Raw genomic sequence first — 21,804 nt, forward strand, 5'->3', positions numbered from 1 at the left:
AATTCAATTTCATCGAGCTATATTAAGATTGGTCCGAACCATTTGGTTCGGATTACACCCAATTCAGCATTTATATAGTATATAGATGCATTTTTGAGTCAGAGAGAGTATTACACGGAGGAGGTTCGCCGTATCCACGAGTTTGTAGTGCTGCTACTGGTGGATGTAGACCGTTGTATCTTGGGAGATTGACGCCACTGAGTCCGTTAGCACCATAGCGGGGCGAATCTGTCTTAAGGACATAGTATCCAATACTAGCCTCGGTCCAGGTTCATTCCTTGCATATTATTATTATTTTATTGCTTTATTTTGTATATTTAATTAAATATAGAGTTGCATATTTAATTAATGATTTATTAGCATATTGTTAATTATCTCATGACATATTAGTATAAAGGTTGTTATATCTTAAAAGTCACATTAAGCCTATATTTTACCAACAATCTTAAGACAGATTCCTTCCTTGCGTAGATTTTATTATATGTTTCTATTTAAGATATAAACAAGTAGATATTATACTAATAGTTGAGATATGATAAAATAATGTTATATACATTATTATATGATAATATGTTAAATATTAATGCATTCAATATTATGTGAAATTGAAGCATGTTATATAAGTGGATTATTGAATTATTCAATATTGGTTGAATTATTTACTTTTGTAATATGATATTATGAAGTATATGACATTACCTTAAACATGTATCAACTAGAGGTGAAAAAAGATACTTCGTTACTTTTATTATTGGTTGCATAAGATACCGTTATGTGTATTTGCCACGAAGCAAAGATGAAACCTTAGAAATGTGACACCATATGAATTATAAAAAATTCGAAGACCTTCTTATAAATTCTTAAAAATGTGGGGGTGTCTAACTAAGGTTGTACTTTCTCCTAAGAAAGTTAAAGTGAGACCTATAATGTGGCAACCTTGTGGGTGGGTGTGCCGTGGGCGGGTGCAAGAGGCACTGACATGTTATCACATTGAGCAAGTTACAGGTGCACAATCCCACACCACCTACGTAAGGGAAAGGTAAAGTGATTTTATGTAGTGGTGTTATCTCCAATTGGTACGAGACTTTTTGAGATAAAATCCAATAATAAAATCGTGCGGGCTTGATCCCAAAGTGGACAATATCATACTATGTGATGGAGTGGATCGTTACATAAAACCTTTGATAGGTTATAACATCAGTGCATATCATTTTCTTGTAGGCTAGAACGTCTACATCTTTTGGTCCTAATTTTCTAGTATGTTTATTGGAGAATGAGCCACAAATCTTTTTTTTCTTAAATTAATTATGTGATATAATTAATCATGTGATATAATATGAAACTATATTGTTATGCAAATTCAATATTATTTTTACAAAAGTTTATAATTTGAAATTATAATATTGAGATATGTGGTTGAATTACTTAGTGTGCGTAGTAATTTAATTTTACAACATAGCTTATTTAATGTGTGATATTATTAATTTTGTATGAGTTCATGACTGGTTTGTGTATTTAATACAACAGACAAAAATTGATTAGTCTAAGTATGTCAATTCTTCCAATAGTCAAGGGAGAAAGATCTATACTAGTGTCTAAGACACGTATAGCTGTGAATGGGCTAAATAAGAAAAGATTTTTCGATAACTCTAAAGAGTTTAATGTTATGGATATACTAAGCTAGTACACTGAGACAAGCTAAATCAAACTAGTTAACTCTAATATACAATTTACCTAAAAGCTAAAATGTTACTGAGTTGCAAACAAGGTAGCTTAGCTATAAGCTAAAATGATTAATGAGGTGCACAGAACCTAAGAGGAAGATGGAAAATCTGTTAGTTGGTTCTAGCTCTCAACTTGATAGTAAAAAACACGAGGGTGATGAGTAGCTATTTTAGCCATAAGCTATTTGAGATATTCATCATATCTGCTCATGTAGGAGGGAATAATACTACTTATAAAGTAGTAGTTTTTGAAGAATATTCTTTAAAACAAATTACTCTACTACCAAGGTAGACTACTTAGATAAGTATGTACTAAAACTATGAACTACTAGAATTGATAGCTAAACAAACTTAACTTCAAGCTAGCGGTAATAGCTAAAAAGTGGGTGCTCATCATAACCTAGTAGTGAAATATGAGAAGAGTGTACTTAATCTAAGCTAATAATGATAATTAAGAACTCACTTTTGACTAGTAATGATAGCTAAGAAGTGAGTGCTCACTCTGTGGTGATTGTATCCAAAGCTTAAATAATAAGATAATTATTTGCTTAAATGATTGAGTTATGTGATGTGTGACACATGAAAGGTTATAACATGTTAATATGACTGACTTAACATGAACCTAAACATGAATAACTCAATTTACAAATATAAAAGAAGTAAAAGCAAATATTAATTAGAACCCATTGTAATTAATATCTTTAGCATTAATTCACGGTAATGTCGGTGAATTATTATAAGAATATGCTAAAGATAAAGTGAGTACATATGCACTAGAGACTATTATATATGCTTGTTGAGAAGCGAATATGGAACCTTGAAAAGGTAGATGATGTGAAGTATTTAATATATGGTACTTTCATAGTTGAAAAATCATAATAAATACATTAGAGATAAAATTTCAGGATTATCCCAAAGTTGTGGGGAGATATTATCCATAGATGAAATTTGTTACGAGTCACTCATCTTAACAGAAATACTTATAAATGTGGGGGGTTCCAAGTACTAAGAGCTTTAGGATAGAACCAAAAATCATTTATATTATTATAACAATAGTACGTGCATATTATTTTCTACGAGGAAAATATTATGGAACAACTAGAAGAGTTCTTTTTTCAGTTGAAGTGCTGAGTTATTTGTTCCAGTTGAAAAGTCAAGTGTGTAAGCTTATAAGTCCTTGAATGGATTAAAGCTACTACCGAGACAATGACATAAATGTGATGCGTAAGTCATTGTATGCCTTAAAATATAAATGATATACTGATTGGTATATTTGATATGAAAGATTTAACATCTGATAATATAGTATATTCTCAATAGAGTGAGATTGAGATAATACTAGTTATGATAACAAAAGCCTAGCTAACTTTTGTAGATGTAAATCTCAAATATATATACTAACCAAAGTATATCATTGGTTGAGATTGCAAGGCAACTTAATAACTATGTTTAATTGCACATTTTCAATCCAGGATCGGATCACTAAAAAAACAATAAATTGGGTAGTTGAGATACACCCTAAATCTAATATTTCATAGATCGAGGTATCTAACTAAATTGGAGGTGTAACAGTGATGCAATCTGGATATGGGATATTAAAGACTTCAAATCCAATAGTGGATATGTCTTTTATATTAAAGGTGTAGTTCTATGTTCTTAATATAACTCAAAGTTAGAAACTTTGAATAAATCAAATAGGGAAGTCAATAGACTTCACTTAGAGGAAAATTCAAAGTAAGTCTACACTTGTGCCACTAAAGAAAATGATATTGCTAACAATAAGCAATTTTAGGGCACAAAGTATACAGTTGCTCTCACCTGGAGAAATCTCTGCAGAGTGTAATATTTCTAAACACAACCTTGTGGCCACATATAAAATTAAAGGTTGTACTAGAGAGCAATTGTACAGTTCATCGAGGGGAATGGGGTTTAAAGCCGAAAGCTAACGAGTCACCTTAATGGAAACCCAACCTAGTTGATTGGAGATCCCAAGATCTAGGTTCAAAGGGACAACAGAAATTCTGAGTGACTCACCAGAAGCATTAGGAAGATATAAATCTTCTACCCATTTCTATGATGAGACAGTGCTGCCTACAGCGATGATCAGGATAAGCTACGCTTTTAATGACTCTTATACCTTGAAAATTCAAGTGGGGTTTGGTAGGATACTCTTAATAAGAAGTCACCTATATGAGTGTGAAGTAAGGCCGCTTCTATGAGAACTATAAAGGCTAAGTTTTCTAGAGCACTCATTGAATACCAGGACTTGTTCAGGGCCAAAATGAACACAACAATGAGAACCAACTTTGTGAGGAAAGCTACTGTGTGTTTGTTATTGTCTTGGTTTACACAAACGGCTGAACAGTTCAAGACATCGCGTTCACTGGTTAGCCAGTAAATTCGATAGCAATACACTAGGGAAGGTTCAAAGCCAAAAGCCACCTATCCTGATGCAGTAACTTTTCGATTATACTCTCTCTAGTGTCTGCATGATCATCTTTTGCATTTTACGCAAATTTCCATTCATGTGGGGGATTGTTGGAAACGGGGGCATTAAAAACATAAACTTTGGATGAGATTTGAAATAGATTCCGCTACTAATTTTTTACGGATCTCTAGACAAGCACGTTTCTCTCCGCAAGGAGATGAACGTGGTATATTTACTTTCTGAAATCCGTTTCTGGATGAATGAGAAATTAGCTCCAAAGTGTAGTGTTTTGATAAGCCTAAATAGGTATGCAAAATGTGGGAAGTGTTTGTCCCACATGGAAAAAATGTTGAAACAAATTGAAATTTAAATAAGCTGAGTTTAGGATTTGGGCTTGGGCTTGGGCCTAATTGTAAAGTCCAGATTATTCTTTTTTGGAATTTTAGATTGGGCCTAATTTTGGGCTGGGCTTATTTAAATGGGTTTTACAAATGAGTAGGTTTTTTTGGGTGGTTGGTTTTTTGAATTAAAAAAACTACTTTTTAGTTTTTCTAAAATGTTACACCTTTTAAATTAAAAAAAAAAAAAACCATATTTTAGTTTTTCTAAAGGGTTACACCTTTTAAATTAAAAAACCACTTTTTAGTTTTTTCAAAATGTTACACCTTTTTTCGAACCATCATGACCCATGGTTGCACCCATTCGAAAAGACACATTGCAACCTATTGGAATGGATGTGTCTATTGGTGAACAGACACTATGTGAACCATTGCAACCTATTGGAATGGATGTGTCTATTGGTGAACAGACACCATGTGAACCATTGCAACCTATTGGAATGGATGTGTCTAGTGGTGAATAGACACCATGTGAACCATTGCAACCTATTGTAATGGTTGTGTCCAATGATGAAGAGACGCACCCAATCAGAAAAGGCATTTTTGTTTCTATAAATACCCCCTTTGGATCATTTGCAAATTATTCATTTTCATTTTCTTCTATCTCCCTCTCTAGACTAGAACCCAACCCAAGTGGGTTCAAACCTTAGGTTAAGTGGTTCGAGCCACTTCGATCCTAATTCAATTTCATCGAGCTATATTAAGATTGGTCCGAATCATTTGGTTCGGATTACACCCAATTCAGCATTTATATAGTATATAGATGCATTTTTGAGTCAGAGAGAGTATTACACGGAGGAGGTTCGCCGTATCCACGAGTTTGTAGTGCTGCTACTGGTGGATGTAGACCGTTGTATCTTGGGAGATTGACGCCACTGAGTCCGTTAGCACCATAGCGGGGCGAATCTGTCTTAAGGACATAGTATCCAATACTAGCCTCGGTCCAGGTTCATTCCTTGCATATTATTATTATTTTGTATATTTAATTAAATATAGAGTTGCATATTTAATTAATGATTTATTAGCATATTGTTAATTATCTCATGACATATTAGTATAAAGGTTGTTATATCTTAAAAGTCACATTAAGCCTATATTTTACCAACAGAAGCTTGCATCAAAGGGCTTCACCATCACCTTCATAAACACCCAATCAATCGACCACCAGATATCCAAAGGCCAACCACACGCCGCCGCCGGAGATGACATCTTTGCCGAAGCCCGTGAATCCGGTCTCGACATACGTTATGCCACCGTGAGCGACGGTTTTCCGGTGGAGTTGGACCGGTTATGTATACAGAACTTGGTTCAGTTCCAGGAGGTTCACCTCCATCATATATGGAGACATGTGGATGAACTCGTCGGAAAGATAGTCCGGACGGCGGAACCACCTGTGTCTTGTTTGGTCGCCGACACATTCCATGTTTGGACTCCGATGATTGCCAAAAAGTATAACCTGGTTAATGTTTCCTTCTGGACTGAAATTGCTTTGGTTTTCACTCTCTACTATCACTTGCACCTTCTAAAGAGCAACGGTCATTTCGCTTCTAACTGTGAGTCCTATCTCTCTCTCTCTCACAAACACCAAAATTTACACCACCTACCACCACCAAGCGTTTCTGATTTATCTCTATTTCCATTTTCTTTTTCTCTAAATAAATATTTCCCAATTTTACTACTCAGTATAATATTATGAGAAGATATATATATATATATATATATATATATATATATATATATATATATTGGACAGCTGATTAATAAAGAGTAAATATTTGTATGGCATCTAGCGATTGTCGTTCAATAAAACTCACCATTCAGATACACAAACACACACCGACACACACAAATAGTAAATATATAGGAAAATAATAAAATTGTTAGGGCGGAAATGCTTGTTGTGTGTTGGTTTGGGTTTAACCTGTACGAAGTATTTTTTTTCAGTTATTTTTTTTTTATATTTTTGGTTATCACAAAAGTATTTATTATTTCATTTTATAATATATTATTATTGTTTTTATGTGAGTATATTAATCACATCTCCACTCTTAGATTAATATTAGTATAAATAAGGGTTTTGAGTTTTATTAGAAGTTCAAATTTTTAATTGAATCTTTCTTAATTACAACGTAAAAGGAACTCAATTAAATAAGATCTTCTCTAAAAAATTTCAAGTTACGTTATTCAAGTTTTGCTTTTAATAATTAATAAATTTTATATGAATAAATTATTATGACGTAATTTGATATGAATATGACAATGTCATTAGTATTTATGAAGGAATGATAATTTGGACCACCACATATGATATAGATTTTCTTCTGTTACCGGTTACTAAACACAATCATTCATTTTAAATTTGTGTATTGCTTGTTTTGTGTGCGTGTGTGAATGGGAATTAGTCAAAGATAAGAAGACAGTACACGTGTAAATGTAATCCTATGAGAATTAGTCAAAGATAAGTCAAAAATAAGAAGACATTACACGTGTAAATGTGATCCTATCCTATCCTATCCTATCAATCCCAACATTTTAGGATAGTAAAAATAAATACTTATAATTTTAGACTCGAATTTTTTTTTTTTTTTTTTGATGATGTGATGAGTTCCTACAAACGGTTAACATATGAAAAATGAGAGTAACTTTCGAAGACAAAAGAATATACAAGCAACAAATACAAACAAACACTAACACTAAGGGTCTGTTTGATTAGATGGAAATAGATGGTGAAAAGTGAAAGTGAAAGTAAAAGTGAAAGTAAAAGTGAAGTGAAAGAAAAGAAAATTAAGTTTTCATATTGTATTTGGTTAACATGAAAAATTTTCAAGAAAGTTGTGAGAAAATATTATGTTGTTAGTTTGGATAGAATGAAATAGAAAAGAAAATGATTGTACTTGTCAACATTGCCCTTATAATTTTAAATACTAAAAATATAAATAAATTTAAGTAAAATTAATTCATACATCAAATTTTGTTGTTGATAATAATATTCTGAACTTGTGTGAGACACCAAGTCGCCGAAATTTCTTTACTCAAAATATATATATATATATATATATATATATATGATTTGGACCTTACAATTTATATAGTAATTGTAAGGATTTTGATGAAGTCGAATAAGATTAGAATTGTTCCATTAGATGTTTGTTTATATTAGAATAACCAAAACCAATAGAATTTTGCATATAACAACCAAGTTTATAAGAGTTTTCTTTTTGAATTCAACTAAAATTATAGAACTATAAAATATTTTGTATTATTATTTTTAAGGAACGTATATATTTCGTAAAATTTATAATAACTCTAGTATCAAAATTCTAAAACCTAGTTGATATGTATATACACATATTGAAAATTAATATAATGCACTTAAAAAATATCCACCATAATATGTTATATGTATATACGTATTTGGAAGGGGGAAAAAAAAAAAACAGTAGAAAAAAAAAAAGAATAAAGCAATAAAAATCGATTAAAAAAAATTTGCTAAAAATAAAATCTCTCCAATTTCATGATTTCATTTACGTTCGGGAAAAAAATGTTTATAAAAAAGGGACAAAAAGATAAAAGAATAAAGTAATAAAAATAGATTAAAATAAAAATTTTCGCGTGTTTTATACTTTTAGGATGCGTTTGGTTAGATAGAACTAGCAAGAAAGGAAAAGAATCGAAAAATATTTAAAATTTTTGTGCGTTTGTTTAGGATGAAATGGAAAGTTTTCAAGAAATTATGATTTCCGAAAGTAGCTAATTTTTTCTAAAACGATTCCTATATAAAATACGCAAAAATTTTTGTTTCTCGGGAAAGTTGTGAAGTTATATTTTAAATTCCTATTATACCCCTAATTATCAATTGGTTTCCTTTATCTTTTTCTCCTTTTTTTTTTTTTTTTCTCAAATAGGTATATACATATAAGGTGGTTATTTTTTTAGGTGCATTATATTAATTTATATACATATCAACTAGATTTTAGAATTTGGATACTAAAGTTATTATAAGTTTTAGGAAATATATACGTTTATTAAAAAGAAAAATACAAAATATTCTATAGTTATATAATTTTAGTTGAATTCAAAAAGAAAACCCTTATAAACTTGGTTGTTTTATGTAAAATTCTATTGGTGTTGGTTATTCTAATATAAACAAACATACAGTGGAACAATTCTAATCTTATTCGATTTCATCAAAGTCCTTACAATAACTATATAAATTGTAATGTCTAAATCATATGTCTAAATCATATATATATATATATATATATATATTGACTAAAGTAATTCAGGTGACTTGGTGTCTCATACAAGTTCAGAATATTATTATCAACAACAAAATTTGATGCATGTATTAATTTTACTCAAATTTATTTATATTTTTAGTATTTAAAATTATAAGGGCAATTTTGTCAAGTACAATCATTTTCTTTTCTCTTTCATTCTATCCAAACTAACAACATAATATTTTCTCACAACTTTCTTGAAAAATTTTCACGCTAACTAAATGCACCATAGAAACTTAATTTTCTTTTCCTTCCCTTCACTTTCTTTCACTTTCACTTTCCACCATTTATTTCTGTCTAACCAAACGAACCCTTAAAGAAAATTATCGTTTCATCCTAAACAAACGCACAAAAAATTTAAATATTTTTCGATTCTTTCCTTTTCTTGCTAGTTCTACCTAACCAAACGAACCCTAAAGAATTAAAAGATAAGCTTGAAGTACTCCCCACACAAGGATAACTTTTGTTTTTTTGTAATAGTATCTGGATCCAATATATATATATATATATATATATATATATATTAAACTTCTTATTATTCTTGAATTTATTTTTTAGTCTTAGTTTTTCTGTTGATCGAGAAACGAATCACTTAATATTCAAAGAAAGGAGTGTACATTTGACTTTAGACCCTGCAATGACATAATCAAATTATTTGTGACGATTTTAATAAAATTGAAACTGAATCAAACGAAGGAACCACTTAAATATAATCGTTGTTAGTTTTTATGTATACACATAAGATTAGAATTAAATTATTAAATTATAATTTCTAAGTGAGAAAATATATTCCTTAGATGAGAGCAGTCAACTTGTTGATATAGACCAATTCATTTTTAATTTATTACCTCTAACGATTAATGAGGTCATGAAATAATTATCATTGTTGAACTAATTTGAAATTTGTATTTTGTTGAGCTTTACTAAGTATAGTACTTGTAGTTAGATGATAAGCACGTGGAGGGTCGGTTTTAAAGAGTGGCAGTGTGCACATACATGGTCGATCACCACCTTATTTTTCAACAATTTAAAAATAATCATATAAATTCTAGGAAAATATTTTGATATTGTAGAATGATATATTTTAATTTATTATTTATGTTTTCATAGATTATTATGTTTCTATCGGAATTTATTTATTTTTAAAGAAGGTGATGGAGGACAAATTGAACATGAGTAATCGTGTAGTCAAAGTTTCGAACTTTGTATCATTTATTTTATTTATTATTATTATTATTATTTTAAAACATCTAAATAATAAGTCCATTTATTGTTTTAGGACAAATGTAACCATATATTAACTATGCGATAAGCTACTACATAATACTGTAGTAGAATATAGAGTCTCTCTCTCACAGTCACACACACAGAGTCGGTGAGAAAAATGGTGGACACTCACAAAAAGCCTCGTGCCATTGTTTTCGCATACCCTCTTCAAGGTCATTTAATCCCAGCCGTTCATTTGGCCATGAAGCTTGCATCAAAGGGCTTCACCATCACCTTCATAAACACCCAATCAATCGACCACCAGATATCCAAAGGCAAACCACACGCCGCCGCCGGAGATGACATCTTCGCCGAAGCCCGTGAATCCGGTCTAGACATACGTTATGCCACCGTGAGCGACGGTTTTCCAGTGGAGTTGGACCGGTTCCAAAACTTGGTTCAGTTCCGGGAGGTTCACCTCCATCACATATGTAGACATGTGGATGAACTCGTCGGAAAGATAGTCCGGACGGCGGAACCACCGGTATCTTGTTTGGTCGCCGACACGTTCCATGTTTGGACTCCGATGATTGCGAAAAAGTATAACCTGGTTAATGTTTCCTTCTGCACACAAATTGCTTTGGTTTTCACTCTCTACTATCACTTGCACCTTCTAAAGAACAATGGTCATTTCGCTTCTAACTGTGAGTCTCCTCTCTCTCTCACACACTGTCACACACCACTTAAACACCAAAATTTACACCATCCACCACCGAGCGTTTCTTCCTTGTTTTTATCTCTATTTCCTTTTTTATTGTTTTTTCAATCAATATTTCCCAATTTTATTACTCCATAGTAAGAGATATATATATACATATATATATATATATATATATATATATATACATATATGTAGGTATGTATGTAAAATTTAATAAATAGTATATACATAAATGTAGGTATGTATGTAAAATTTAATAAATAGTAAATATTCGTTTGGTATTTGGCGTTTGTTGTTCAATAAAACTCACCTTTCACATACACAAACACACACCAACACACACAAAGAGTAAATATTTAGGAAAGCAATAAAATTCTTAAGAGGGCGGAAGTGCATGCGGTGTGTTGGTTTGGTTTTAACTTGTAAGAATGATTTTTTTAGTTCGTTTTTGTGTTTGTTTTTGTTTTTGTTTTTATCTCAAAAGGTATTTATTATTCCATTTTACAAAGATAATTATATCATGTTATTTATTAGGTAATCGCAAGGACACCATAGATTATATTCCTGGAGTTAAGGCTATAGAGCCAACGGACCTGATGTCATATCTTCACGATACCAATATATCAACAGTGCTGCACCAGATCATCTACAAGTCCTTTGATGAAGTCAAGGCAGCAGACTTTATTCTCATTAACACCGTGCATGAGCTCGAATCTGAAACAATCTCAGCCCTACATCAAAAGCAGCCCACTTTCGCGATTGGGCCCATTTTCCCTTCTGACTTCACCAAGAGCATTGTGGCCACGAGCCTTTGGTCCGAGTCGGACTGCACACAATGGCTCAACACTAAGCCCACTGGGTCTGTTTTGTATGTCTCTTTTGGCAGCTTGGCTCATGTTAGTCAAGATGACTTAATGGAGATAGCCCATGGGCTTTGGCTTAGTGGAGTGAGTTTTGTTTGGGTGCTTCGGCAGGACATTGTAGATTCTAGAGAGGCATATTCCCTTCCCGTTGGATTTGAAGATAGTATCAAAGATAGAGGATTGATCGTGACGTGGTGCACTCAGATTGCTGTGATGTCGCATCCATCGGTGGGAGGGTTTTTAACTCATTGTGGTTGGAATTCAGTGCTGGAGGGTATATGGTGTTCTCTTCCTTTGCTTTGTTTTCCTTGCTTTTCTGATCAAATCCCTAATCGAAAATTAGTGGTTAATGATTGGAAGATAGGAATCAATCTATGTGATGAGAAATCAATCACTATGAAAGAAGTTGCGGATAAGATCAACCGTCTGATGAGTGGAAAATCAGCTGATGGATTGAGGAGTGAGGTCAAGAAGGTTAAAAGAACATTGGAAAATGCAATTGCAACTGATGGATCCTCAGAGAAAAATTTTAATCAGTTTATCAAAGATCTTGAAGTCAAAATTCACAAAAAACGTGGTCTTGCTACATTATCACAACTACCATAAGGTTCAATGGATATCTGGCCAAGCTTATGCTGTATTCAACAACATGGAATTAATTTCTTTAAATTAGAAGCTTGGTAACAACATACTTGGATCACACTTAAATTGGAATTTCTCCTATTCCTAAAGCTCTTTTAAGTTGTTAATCTTTATCCCAAAATTATTCTGGTTTTCATCATAAATTTTTATTAAAAATGTGAGGGTGTTTTACCTCTCATTTTCATTATCACGCGAGTGAGCTAGACTATTAGATTGTTTTATGTGAATGGAAATAGTATAATTAGTTGCCATTTTGTGAGTTATACATAGTAAAACTTTATGAAAGAGATGGGCTTCTTTAGTTTCTGGATTACTTCCTTTAGGGTTTTTTTCTGTGATATCCCCTAATTTCGGAACACGGGTTGATCAAGTCCGCGCACAAAATCAAGGGATATCAAAACAATTACAGTATTTAAATAAGCACAATTTACAAAATGAAACAAAGAATAAAATAAAACGCTGAAGAAACTAATAAATAATAAGTCCCTTAATAACTTCCAAACGGTTACAACTCGGGAATCCTATAACTCAAGGACCCTTTAACCAAAAATCCATAATCCAGAAGTTCATTATTAAATACTAGTAACAAACGAAGAAATACTAATATCTTACTTTTAAATAAAGCGAAAGAGTGAATAAGTCCTCCAACTGCGCATCCTCAACCTTGAGACTTGAACTTCTAATAATCCTGAAAAAATAAATCGCGGGTTAAATCCTACGAGCAAGCTCTCTCTACTAAGCCTCTGAAAACCAATAAACAAATCATCTATACCAAACATCAACCCTACTAAAGTTTTAACTTTATTACACGATGCTACAAATATATATAAATACTTATATATGTAGTACAATAATCCTGTTTATTAATAGGTTCACTTAAATTGCCAAGACCATTAACCAATGGTTAATTACTAATCATACCTAAACTAATCCGACAATATATATTTCTTTTAAAAGAAACTCATCAATTCCTTAATTTTATCAAAGACAGTAATTTAATCATCTAAGCAATAAATTACAATTAACCGAATAATGAATTAAATCCAAAACCCAATAGTGATTTTTAGTTATTTAAAACACACCACTAATATCCAGGCCTTGACAAATCCTCCATGTCACCCAACATTATTCTATTTATGTATATAAAATAGCGCACTAACTGGTAAGTATTGGATTATTTTAGTCTTAATCCAACATATACATACAATATTCACAGATGAAATTTTAATCATCTAACACGTAATAATTTAATTCTGCAATGGCAACTCAACCATGCCATTGTAAGTATATCTATTTATGTATTAGCAATTCAACCATACTTCCTTAAGTATATTTATTTATACTTTTAAATAGCAATTCATCCATACTTCCTCTACATGAAATTATTCATAAATAATAAGGCCATATATATTTAAGCCGTTGGCAACTCACCCATGCCTACAATTCAACCATGTACCATATCGTAAAACTAATTTAACCACATACCACACCATACCTAGGCATTCCATGCATATAATAAGCATACCATTTAAGAATAATAAATATATATAAATATACATATCTATATACAAGTACTTATATATATATGTCCTTCCTTACTTACCAAATATATATATATAGACAGTTATATACACTTCCTTCCACCCCTAACTACTAATTAAAATTATATATGCACATGAAATACCCCAGCGATACTCTATGGCTCCCAAAACACTACGAACGCATCCGCTGATGGTTGTTTTCAACCCTAACTGTTTAAAACCAATTCTGGGAATTCACTAGGATCCCCAGGAACTTTCCAGGACCCCAAACACTGTCCCACGCGCCACCACACAGTCCTAGACTTGCTCCACGTGCCTCCATGCGCCACCAGTCACTGGCTGCTGTCCTCACGCGCTGCACACGCGCCAGATTTGGCCCTCCGCGCGTGCTGGCCTCTCCTCATTGGTTGGCCTTCCTTGTCATGGTGAGCTCGCCCACACTGGATCTTCATCCACCCTTTAGATTGCATCCAGTGACCAAAACATGCAAGCACACCATTTCTTCATGGATCGCGCCGCATCAGATCTTTCCGCTGTTGACTGGACCTTACCAATGGTCCAGATCTGTTGTGCACCTAAGTTCTATACGCCGTATCACACCACAATAGCTTCTTATCATCAGGACCATTTAACGGTCCTGATTTAAGCTCACTAAGGCGCTGTACACCTTGCCGCACTAAATTCCAGCCCCTTTATTTGGGTGCGCCGATCTCAAGTCTCCAGTATATAATATATACACGATATATATATATATATATATATATATATAAAATAACTTCTAAAATCATAAAATAATTCCAGAAAATTCCCATAAAATCCCAGAAAATTCTAGAAAAATCCCACAAGCTTAATTTAATTATTTTGAGCCTAATTGAACGTATATAGTTAAATTAAGATCTATTTAATTCAATCATCACGGTACACCAGGTTAAAGCAATCTATAAAAATTTATGCAACTAAAGTTTAATTAATCTAATCTTACATACAAGATTTTACATTATCAGACATTACATACATACATACATTCACATGTTTAAACTTATAATTTTGTAAAGATTAAACATGCTCATATAATCCTACTAATAAATTAATTTAATTGAAAATAAATAAATAAATAAATACATAAACTATAATTTCGATAATCAGGTGATAGGTTTATGAGCCCTAAGAGGAGAAGTAGAGAAGAACTTGCCTTTCTTTTCCAAATCCGGTCTCCTCTTTCTTTGATCCGGTTTCTTCTTCGTTAACCCTTCTTCTTCTCTCTCTAACTCTCTTATTTTTCTAACGTAGAAAAAACTCCTAACCCTAAAGTCCTATGTGTCTATTTAAACATGATCGGTTAATCAACTATACATCAACCTTCGCAATAGCACGAATCATTGTAAAATAGGGCTATTGGTCGGGTAAGTCGAACCACTGGGACTGCGCTAGTCTATGGCAACCTAAGAGTCTAGAATTGTTCTTAGAATGATAAGGGGTAATAAGGGTTTGTTTGATAGTCACTAAACTAGGAAATTAGGAGTGCATAAAACAATAAATTGTAAGGAAATTAAAGGAGTGAGATATAAGTAGAAAAGACTAGGGAGATGAATCCACACTACACCCTAAGTACATGCTAGATTAAGGCTAAATTGGGGAAGTACAATATATAAAATGGTCACGGAATATATAGCAACACTAGATTACCATATACCCTTAGAGAAGTTCATTAAATCATTAAACAAGAATAATCCCTAAAAAATTCATACATTTGAGCTACCTAAACTAAAGTGTAGCCTTCAATATACTCACTCAAGCAAAAACTATCAAGTTTGTAATCAAATGATAAAGCACATGAGGTAGGAAACTAGCATAACCCATCAAAGGAAGTTCCTAAGCAATGGACTATCCATTTTCTCTATCAACATGCCTTGAAAATTATTCATAATCCTATCTCCATTGTCACCAAGAAGAAGCAAGCATTATGATTACTACAAGAAACCATCTAAGACAAGATAAATCACTTACAACAATCATTTATAAACATTAGAATTCATTACAAGAAGAAATATGCTCTAGATTATGAAAAGACCAAAAATGATACATCATAATCCCCAAAATAGAACCTAATCTAGAACATAAGTAAAATGGGAGGCTTCATCACCCTCTAGATGAGGTTTAGTTACCCATGAGTGAGCTAGAAGAAGGAAGAAGCATGGATGAACAAGCCATTTTCGAGCTCCCTTCTTTAGGCTTCAAGAACACACCTTTTTTTGCTCTCTTCTCTCTCCTCTATCTTGTAAAAATGAAGGTTAATGTAAATGTGTGGCCTCCCTTGCCTTATCTCCTCCAACAAAGCTCTCTCTCTCCTCCAAAAATATCCCCAACCACCTCATAAAGAAGTAAGTAGAAATGAGGAAACCAATGCACAAGTGGCTGCCAAAATGAGGATTCCCGAAGGCAATTCTGCCCCAATTTCGAGTGCTCGAAATAGGGCCTCGAGCACTCGAAAATGGAGCAGATTGCTCCATTCTTGCATTGATTCGCCCGGACCTACTTTGGTAAAATAGCCATAACTTTGAGCTCCGAACTCCGAATGATGAACCGTTTAAAGATTTGGAAAGCTAATTCAATTCTCAAAACTTTATGTGGTTGATATCCAATTCTCAAGTCTGGTTAGTCGAAATTGAAGAGAAAGACAGAAATTCATTGCTGCCAGGCAGTTCTGAGCACCTTTGATAAGAAGATCATAACTCTCTACTCCAAACTCCGAATGATGAAACGCTTGAAGATTTGGAAAGCTGATTCAGAGCTCTAAATATGTCATGTTATGAGGGAAGTCCAGTTTTCGAGTTTTCAAGGTCAAAATGGCGAGCAAATTCCAGGTTCCACTGCTGCCAGAAATTCAGCATTGTGACCTTTGATGTTCAAAACTCCACAAAGCATCCTTCTTGCTTCTTTTTGGCCAATGAACCTGAAAATATGCAAAAACGTGCATATGAAGGTAATCTATATAAAACACACAAATAAAGAACTTAACTAATGCAATTTAGGGCGCTTGAATATACAATATTCGGCGCTTATCACACCCCCAAACTTACATTTTGCTAGTCCCTTAGCAAAACCAAAATGCAAAACTCAATGGAATGACAAACATGGGACTGCTACTACAAAAATATCTACCATGGTAAAATAAAATAGATACATAGCTCAAATACAACTTGAAACAGATAAAAACTGGAGATGGGGTCATTGGGAAAACTACCTTGCATATATGAAGCATTGATACAAAAATTGGCTAAATACATTTCCACATACATGCATCAACATCAAAGTCTATATAAATAACTCAATTATCATCTCTTGAATGGAAATCAACTCTAGCTTCAGTGAAAGTGAATTGGATTCTCAACATGCGGCTTTTACTTTCTTTTCCAATTCCAAAGCACAAGTTTTCAAATCATTGAATTTCCCTTTAAATGAGGTCCCTAAGGCATGATTTTATTTACAAGATAACTTTTGTTGTTTGTTGACAATTTATTGTAACTCATAAGCGAAACATAGAATGATTGTGCAATGCTGAAGTCCCTTAAGCTTTCTAACCAACCTATGTAGCAAGCGTTAGGCCAAAAACTCCCAAACCAGATGGCTTTAGGGTGTTAAGTGTAGAGACACTCCATAGGGCTTAATCGCTCAAGTTGGAAAGGCTACGAACTCCAACGAACCATATTTATTACCAGTTTATTTTTTGAATGACCGTGCAATGTTTAAGTCCTTTAAGCTTTCTAGCCAACCCCTGTAGTAAGCGTTAGGCCAACAACTCCCAAACCAGACGGCTTTAGGGTGCTAAGTGTAGAGACACTCTTAGGGCTTAATAGCTCGAGTTGGAAAGGTTACGAACGTCAACTGGTCATTATTTTCTTTCTTTCTCTTTTTTTTTTTCTTTTTTTTTTTTTTTTTTAGACAACTTAAATCATGCCAAAGATATTTATCTATCATGTTCATCAAATCAGATTAACTAGGCCAAGGTCAAGGTTGATCAAGTTGCATGCCTCACAGTTAAGTTTCCAATGTGCATCTGTGCATTGTGAAGTTTAAAAGAGTGTCAAATCCAGCAAAAATTTAATTGAGACATTTATACAGACTAATTTAAATCTACATGATCATTTCAACTCAAATTTTTCTTTATTTTCAAAAATTTCAATTGCTTCTATACACAAGGTATTAAACATATGTTTCATCTCCGACAAGTGTCAAGTTATACTATCATTGCTTAGCAAAAATTATGAAACAAAAAATGCATAAATGCACCCCCAAACTTGAATGACACATTGTCCTCAAGGTGTGAAGACAAGCATACCAAAATAAGAGCAAAAAAAAGGGGAAAAAAGAACAATATTACCAAGTGGAGTGACGAATGCAAAGATGTCCATCTATGTGAATGCACAAATGCGTCCCCCAAACTTGGACCCGAAGACCTGCCAAAACAGCACTAATATACACAGGTAAAAGCATAGGTTTCGGAATGAAAAACTAAAAGAGAATGAATAACACAAACATGAAGTCTAGTAAAAATCCAAACAAAACATAAATTAGCACACATTAGTCATAAGGTTACAATGGATAACAAAACAATGCCAAGAATGGGGCCAGTTAGAGAGATGAAGCTGGTTCAGACATTGTGTCGAACAAGTAGTGTGCATGACAAAAAGGAAGAGGGCCAAAGGTTGATTAGAGTGATGAAAACCCAAAAAAAATTTTAGACAAAATGCTCTCTAGCTTAGAGCATAACAACAATCACACCCAAACTCTACAATTTCCATGCCCATACTCCTCAAAAGGATAACAACAACATAACAAAAAGAAAAAAAAATAAAAAGGATGAGAAAGCATACCTTGAGAGAAGAATGGAGAGAAGGGAAAGATGGAATTAGGAAGGAGCATGGAGGTACATGCATGAGGTGGTGGGGTGATTGCTTTGGGGTTGAGGATGGTGGAAGTCGAGAGGAGGGTTGTGGTGAATGCCGAGAGGAATTGTGTTGGGGAAGGTGATGGTTAGGGAGTGAATTTGCTGAGAGGGGGGTTGAGTGTGGGAAGGTGGTGGAGGAGTGTGCATGGTGGTTCATGCAGGAGGGTGAGAGGTGTTTGGTTGGTTTGAAGGTTTAAGAGGAGGAAGGTGGTGGATGGAGAGAATGCCGAGAGAGGGAAAGAAGAGTGAGGTGGGTTGGTTTTAAAAGAGAGGTGGCGTGGTTCAAGCACTCGAAGTGTGTCTTCGAGTGCTCTAAAATGGGGCAGTGGGCTCGATTGGTTTGTTGTGTGAGGAGTGGGTAATTGCGAGCACTCGAAGCTTGGCTTCGAGTGCTCTAAAATGGGGCAGTGGGGTGAGAGGGGGGGTTGGCATGGAGTTGTAGGTTGTGGGGTGGCTTGGGGTTGGCATGGAGTGGGGTGGATGAAGGAGCTTGAAATTGCCGAGAGAAAGAGAGAGAAGGTGAGGTTGGTTTGGTTGGTATGGTTGGTGCAGGCAAGATGCCGAGAGAGAGGTGGTGAGGTGGGGGAGGTAGGAGGAGGTTGGGTTGGTTTTGGGTATGGTGTGCATGGGGTGGGTTGGGTGAGTTGGGAGCCGAGGTGTTGAGTGGGGTAGGTTGCAGGAGTGGAAGGTGGTGCTGCAAGGTTGGATTGCACGGTCGTTTAGAGAGAGAGAGAGGAGGGTGGCTGCGTGGTTGTGTTGGGTTGTGGTGGTTGGTTTGTTGGAGAGAGAGAGGTCATGGGTTGGTTTTGTTGGTGGCTGGGTTGGAAGTAGGTAGAGAGAGAAGTCGAGAGACGAGACAATGGGAAGGTTTGAGATGGTTGTTGGGATGGTAATGTTGAAGTTGCCGAGATGAGATGAGGGTGAGTTGGTTGGCACATGCATGGTTACTTGCATGCATGGTTGCGAGGTGTGGGGTGGTGGTGCAGGCAAGATGCATGGAAGTTGGTTTGGTGTGGAGAAGATTGGTGCAAGATGCCGAGAGATGGGCATGCTAGATGGGGTGAGAATTTCGAGCACTGGAAATGGGTTCTTCGAGTGCTCGAAATAGATGCAGTGAGACAGGGAGAGGGAGTGAGTGAGGAAGAGGTATAGAGGACCGAGAGTGGTTGGTGGTTTGTTTGCTGTGATGCATGGTTGGCTGAGTGGTGTGAGGAAGAGGGTTTGTGGAAGGATGAGAGTGGAGGGTGGTATGAGGGAAGATGGGTTGGTTAGGGTGGGAAGGTTGGTTATGCATGTGGAGGATGAAGGTTGTGGGTGGAGGAGTGCCGAGAGGGTGAAGGGTGTTGGATTTTGCATGCATGCATGGTGTTGTGCATGCATGGGGGTATGCCGAGAGGATAAGGGTTGTTGATGGGTTCAGGTGAGGTGGTGAGTGGTGGTAGGCATGGGAAGTGAGAGGGATGCATGGAGTGGGTTATTTGGTTGGAGCCGAGATAGAGTGATGCATGAGGTGAGAGAAGGTGATTGCTGGGATGTTGGTTATTGGAGTTGGGTTTCTTGGTTGAGAGAAGTGGTCGAGCACTCTAAGCATGGAATTAGTGTGCTCGAATTGGGACCAGTAGCCTCAGCAGCTTTGGGGTTCAAAATTCAAGCAAGGTCGAGCACTCCAAATTGGAGTTTAGATTGCTCGAAATGAAGCCAGAGAGTTCGGGTTTGTTGGGATGTGGCTGCGAGCACTCCAAAGGAACTTGAGAGGGCTCGAAAATGAGGCAGTGGCTACAAATGAAGGGCTGAAATTAGAGTGCAGCTACGAGCACTCGAACTTGGATTTTGAATGCTCGAAATTAGGACAGTGGTGCATGCAAGATTGGAAGCATCAGCGAGCACTCGATAGGGACGGTAGATTGCTCGAAATTGGATCAGTAGGCTCGAAAATGAATTCATTGCAATGGAATGTGTAATGTGAGCAACATGGAAATGGAAGCTGTTCAAAATGGAGTCTATGCATGGAAAGTCAGTGGCTTGGAGATGAAAGAATGCATGCAATCTAAATACATTATCAGTGGTTACTGTTGCATGCATTGGATGCAATTTGATTCATGTGCAACATCATTCCATGCATTTGCATTTGCAATCTCATTCTATGGGAGATAGTGAGCACTATTGCATGCATTTTCATGCATTTTGATGGATTTGCAACATCATTCTAGGAATTTTGCAAGTTGGCGACTTGGACACAAAAACTTTGCATGTCATTCGCATGCAATGGAAGAATTTCTGGAAATTTTCAAATTGTGTCTCATAATGCTTGAATGAACTGAAGAAAATTTTCAAATTGCATCATCTTTGGAAAATTTCTAGACTTTGAATGAATTTGAAAATTTTGGAACTTTTGAACATTTCTTCAATACAACATCACACAATTCATGGAAAATTTTTAAAACTTGCAATGTCAATCCAATGCATGGATTAATTTTTAAAAATTCTTCAAACTTTGCAATTGTGCACCAATGCTTGGATGAATTTAGAAAAAATTTTAAACTTGGCAACTTTTCTCTAATGCTTGGATAATTTTGCAAACTTGTCAACCTCATTCCAATGCATGGGAAATTTTGAGAAAATTTTCAACTTGTTGCAAGAATTGTGCAACAATCACTCCAATGCATGAAAAATTTTCAAACTTTGCAACAATTTGGGAAAATTTTCAAACCTTTCCACATCACTTCAAGCTTTTGCAACCTTACACAATTCATTGAAAATTTTTGAGAAATTTTTTAAGAATGCAATAAAAATGAGAGTTTATGCACATGAGTAGCATTCCAAAGCCAATGAAATTGCTTGAAGGCAATGGAAACTTCCGAGAATGGAAATTAGAATTGAGTAGGTTTAAGAAGCCATGCTAAAATTGTGGAACACAATTAAAGAGCTTGCCAGAAAAATTAAACTTTTGGCTTTTCTAAACCGTTTTCCAGAAAATTTCAAGGCACAAGTAATTGAAAAGATAGGGAAGCCTTGAAGTAGAAAGAATTGCTCCCCATGGGTGCTAAATTTAA

The 21,804-nt window shown here is 34.7% G+C and overlaps 1 protein-coding gene across 2 annotated transcripts; it reads left to right on the forward strand.

Moving 5' to 3' along the window:
* Positions 1–5,663: 5,663 nt before the first annotated feature.
* LOC132313023 (UDP-glycosyltransferase 86A1-like) lies at positions 5,664–12,449 on the forward strand. 2 transcript variants are annotated; one of them, XM_059811635.1, is made up of 2 exons: positions 5,664–6,103; positions 11,292–12,449. In XM_059811635.1, the coding sequence occupies exons 1-2, from the start codon at positions 5,986–5,988 to the stop codon at positions 12,224–12,226; spliced, it is 1,053 nt and encodes a 350-aa protein (XP_059667618.1). In that variant the 5' UTR covers positions 5,664–5,985; the 3' UTR covers positions 12,227–12,449. The 2 variants fall into 2 exon arrangements, with proteins under 2 accessions (XP_059667618.1, XP_059667617.1); XM_059811634.1 differs by lacking the exon at positions 5,664–6,103 and adding an exon at positions 9,110–10,740.
* The last annotated feature ends 9,355 nt before the right edge of the window (positions 12,450–21,804 follow it).

This window comes from Cornus florida, unplaced genomic scaffold (genome assembly GCF_030987335.1).
Source record: "Cornus florida cultivar Cherokee Brave unplaced genomic scaffold, ASM3098733v1 CherokeeBrave_3.0.0_Hap2_Chr06, whole genome shotgun sequence".
Classification (NCBI taxonomy): domain Eukaryota; kingdom Viridiplantae; phylum Streptophyta; class Magnoliopsida; order Cornales; family Cornaceae; genus Cornus; species Cornus florida.

Coding starts and splice junctions, on each gene's coding strand:
- LOC132313023 (XM_059811634.1), top strand. CDS start 10,215: ATGGTGGACACTCACAAAAAGCCTCGTGCCATTGTTTTCGCATACCCT. Junction 10,741..11,291: donor TGGTCATTTCGCTTCTAACT/GTGAGTCTCCTC, acceptor GTTATTTATTAG/GTAATCGCAAGGACACCATA.